General features: G+C 38.5%; 1 protein-coding gene across 1 annotated transcript in view; it reads right to left on the bottom strand.

The window, feature by feature from the left end:
- LOC122242783 (cell adhesion molecule Dscam2) overlaps window positions 1–2,500 on the bottom strand; it is a 234,619-nt gene that overhangs the window by 18,409 nt on the left and 213,710 nt on the right. Inside the window, exons 20-21 of the mRNA XM_086554717.1 lie at window positions 2,304–2,449; window positions 1,053–1,207 (exon numbers count right to left, since the gene is read on the bottom strand). Of these exons, the coding sequence (XP_086410843.1) occupies window positions 1,053–1,207; window positions 2,304–2,449 (301 nt within the window). The remainder of the gene's footprint in view (window positions 1–1,052; window positions 1,208–2,303; window positions 2,450–2,500) is intronic.

Consider the following 2,500-nt stretch of genomic DNA (forward strand, 5'->3'; position numbering starts at 1 on the left):
GAGAAGGAGGAGGCGGAGGGAGAGGAGGCGGAGGGAGAGGAGGAGGAGGAAGAAGAGGAGGAGGAGGCGGAGGAGAAGGAGGCGAAGGGGGAAGAGGCGAAGGAAGAGGAGGAAAAGAAAGAGGAAGAAGAGAAAGAGGAGAAAGAGGAGGAAGAAGATGAGAAGGAGGAGGCGGAGCAAGAGGAGCAGGAGGAGGAGGAAGAGGAGGAAGATGAGAAAGAGGAGGAGGAGAAGGAGGAAACAGACTAGCAAGGAGGAATGGATCCAGCTATGTTATATCATGTGTGTGTAGTCTATGTGTGTTTTGACAGGGACAAAATTTTGTGTGTTTGTATTTCGGTTTGTATTTCCCGAAAACCAGATGATAATTATGATTATAATGTGGATGCTCATATGATATTGATGATAATCATAACGATAATAACAATAACAACAATGATAAGAACAATAATGATAATGATAATGATATTCGTGATAATAATATTTATGATAACAACGATAACAATAACATTTACAATAAAAACAATAACAAAAGTCGGTAATGATCATAATGGCAATAAAAATATTAATGCTAATAATGATAATGCTAACAATAATAATGATAATAATGACGATGATAATGATAAAAGTATTGATGATGATAATGGTAATGAGGATGACGATAATAATAATAATGATGATGATGATAATAATAATAATAATGATAATAATAATAATAATAATTTCTCTTGTCATATGATAATGGCAATAATGATAAAAACAACAACAATAGTAATAACAATAATAATATCAATAAAAGTAATATCAACAACAATAATAATAATGATAACAACAACATCAACACCGACAGTTATGACGAATAATCAAAATAATCACAAAAAAAAAGAAAAAAAAAAGTAAATAATGAAACGATAACCACATCAACACGAACCACAAACCACCACAACAACCACATTAGTAATAGTACCCCCCACCCAAAAAAAAAAAAAAAAAAAAAAAATACTCCTAAAAAATGAACACGCCCCTTTTGGCGTCCAAGAACCCACACTTACTCATGGCGTCGTATGCCCACATGATAGCCCAACAGGTCGCCGTGGTGTGTGTGCGAGGGCGGGGGTTCCCACACTACACGCAGGCTCGTGGGCGACACGGCATCGCTCCGGACATCTGTAGGAGGCGCTGAAGGAGATTCGCCCTCCGTTCGGATCTGGAGGAGGGAAGGGGGGAAGGGAGAGGGAGAGAGGGAGAGATGGTTAGACTTTCGGGTGTTGGTTTATTGAGATGTGATGATTGGGTTGATCTGTGTGTTTTGAGAGATAGATGGGTAGATAGGTATGTAGATAGACAGATAGAGAGATAGACAATGAGAGAATCAGAGTTTAGTAGAGAGAGAGAGAAACAGAGAGAGAGAGAGAGAGAGAGAGAGAGAAAGAGGGAAAGAGAGAAAGAGGGAAAGAGGGAAAGAGAGAAATAGAAATAGAAATAGAAATAGAAAAAAGAAAGAATAGAGAGCGAGAAACTCAAGACACTACCCAAACGCCTTATAACACATGATACAAACACCAGCACACAAAAAAACGGGAATAAATTCAACATGGGAACAAAAAAAAAAACAAAAAACAATGGCCTTTTATCCAAAAAGGACGAAGTTAGGCGTGAACCAGAGCAGGAAATTGAAACATCTTTTTATCCTAACAAATAAATTGACATTTCAGCTGAGAGCGGAGGGAAAGCAACGGAAATGTAGGTGAAGGGAGAGTTAGCATGATATAGAGTAATGCATGATGATGAAGGAGGAGGAGATATAGGTAAAAGAAGGTGGGGATGAATGAAGAGGTAGAAGAAGAAAAAAGAAGTAGAACATAAAAAAGACAATGATGATAATGAAGTTTAAAATAATGATGATGAACAAAATGGTGATGATACTAATGATGATGATGATGATGATGACGAGAATATCAATAATGATAATAATCATGAGGATAATAGTAAAAGTAATAACAATAATGATGAGGATAATAAAAATTAATTATAACGATGATAATAACGATGACTATGATAATCATGACGATGGCAATGATAACAAATAATAACCTTCATTGTTATAAAAATCAATAGTAATAGTCATAATTGTAATGCTAATAATGGATATCAAAAACAAACTAAAAGAAAAAAAACGACAAGAGCAAGAAATACAACAAAACAACAACAAAACAACCTGTCCACAGCTGAGAAAAAACAAACAAACAAACAAAACAAAAACAAAAACTCCCCCTAACAACCACCTAGGAAAGAATACCCACCTGCAGGGGTTCCGAGTGCGGCGACGCCCCCAGGTGGTTAGCAGCTAATACCCGCACCAGGTATTGGGTATCGGGCACCAGGGGCGAGAGGCGGGCGGTGGTGGTGTCGCCTCCGACGTCCTCCTTCTGGCCGTCGTTCCAAGTGCCTGGCGGGAGTGGGGGTGGTGGTGATGGTCGGTGGTGGTAGCAGGATGGGG

This window comes from Penaeus japonicus, unplaced genomic scaffold, assembly GCF_977035675.1.
Source record: "Penaeus japonicus unplaced genomic scaffold, GWHDUDI00000001_assembly GWHDUDI00000030, whole genome shotgun sequence".
NCBI classification, from domain to species: Eukaryota; Metazoa; Arthropoda; class Malacostraca; order Decapoda; family Penaeidae; genus Penaeus; species Penaeus japonicus.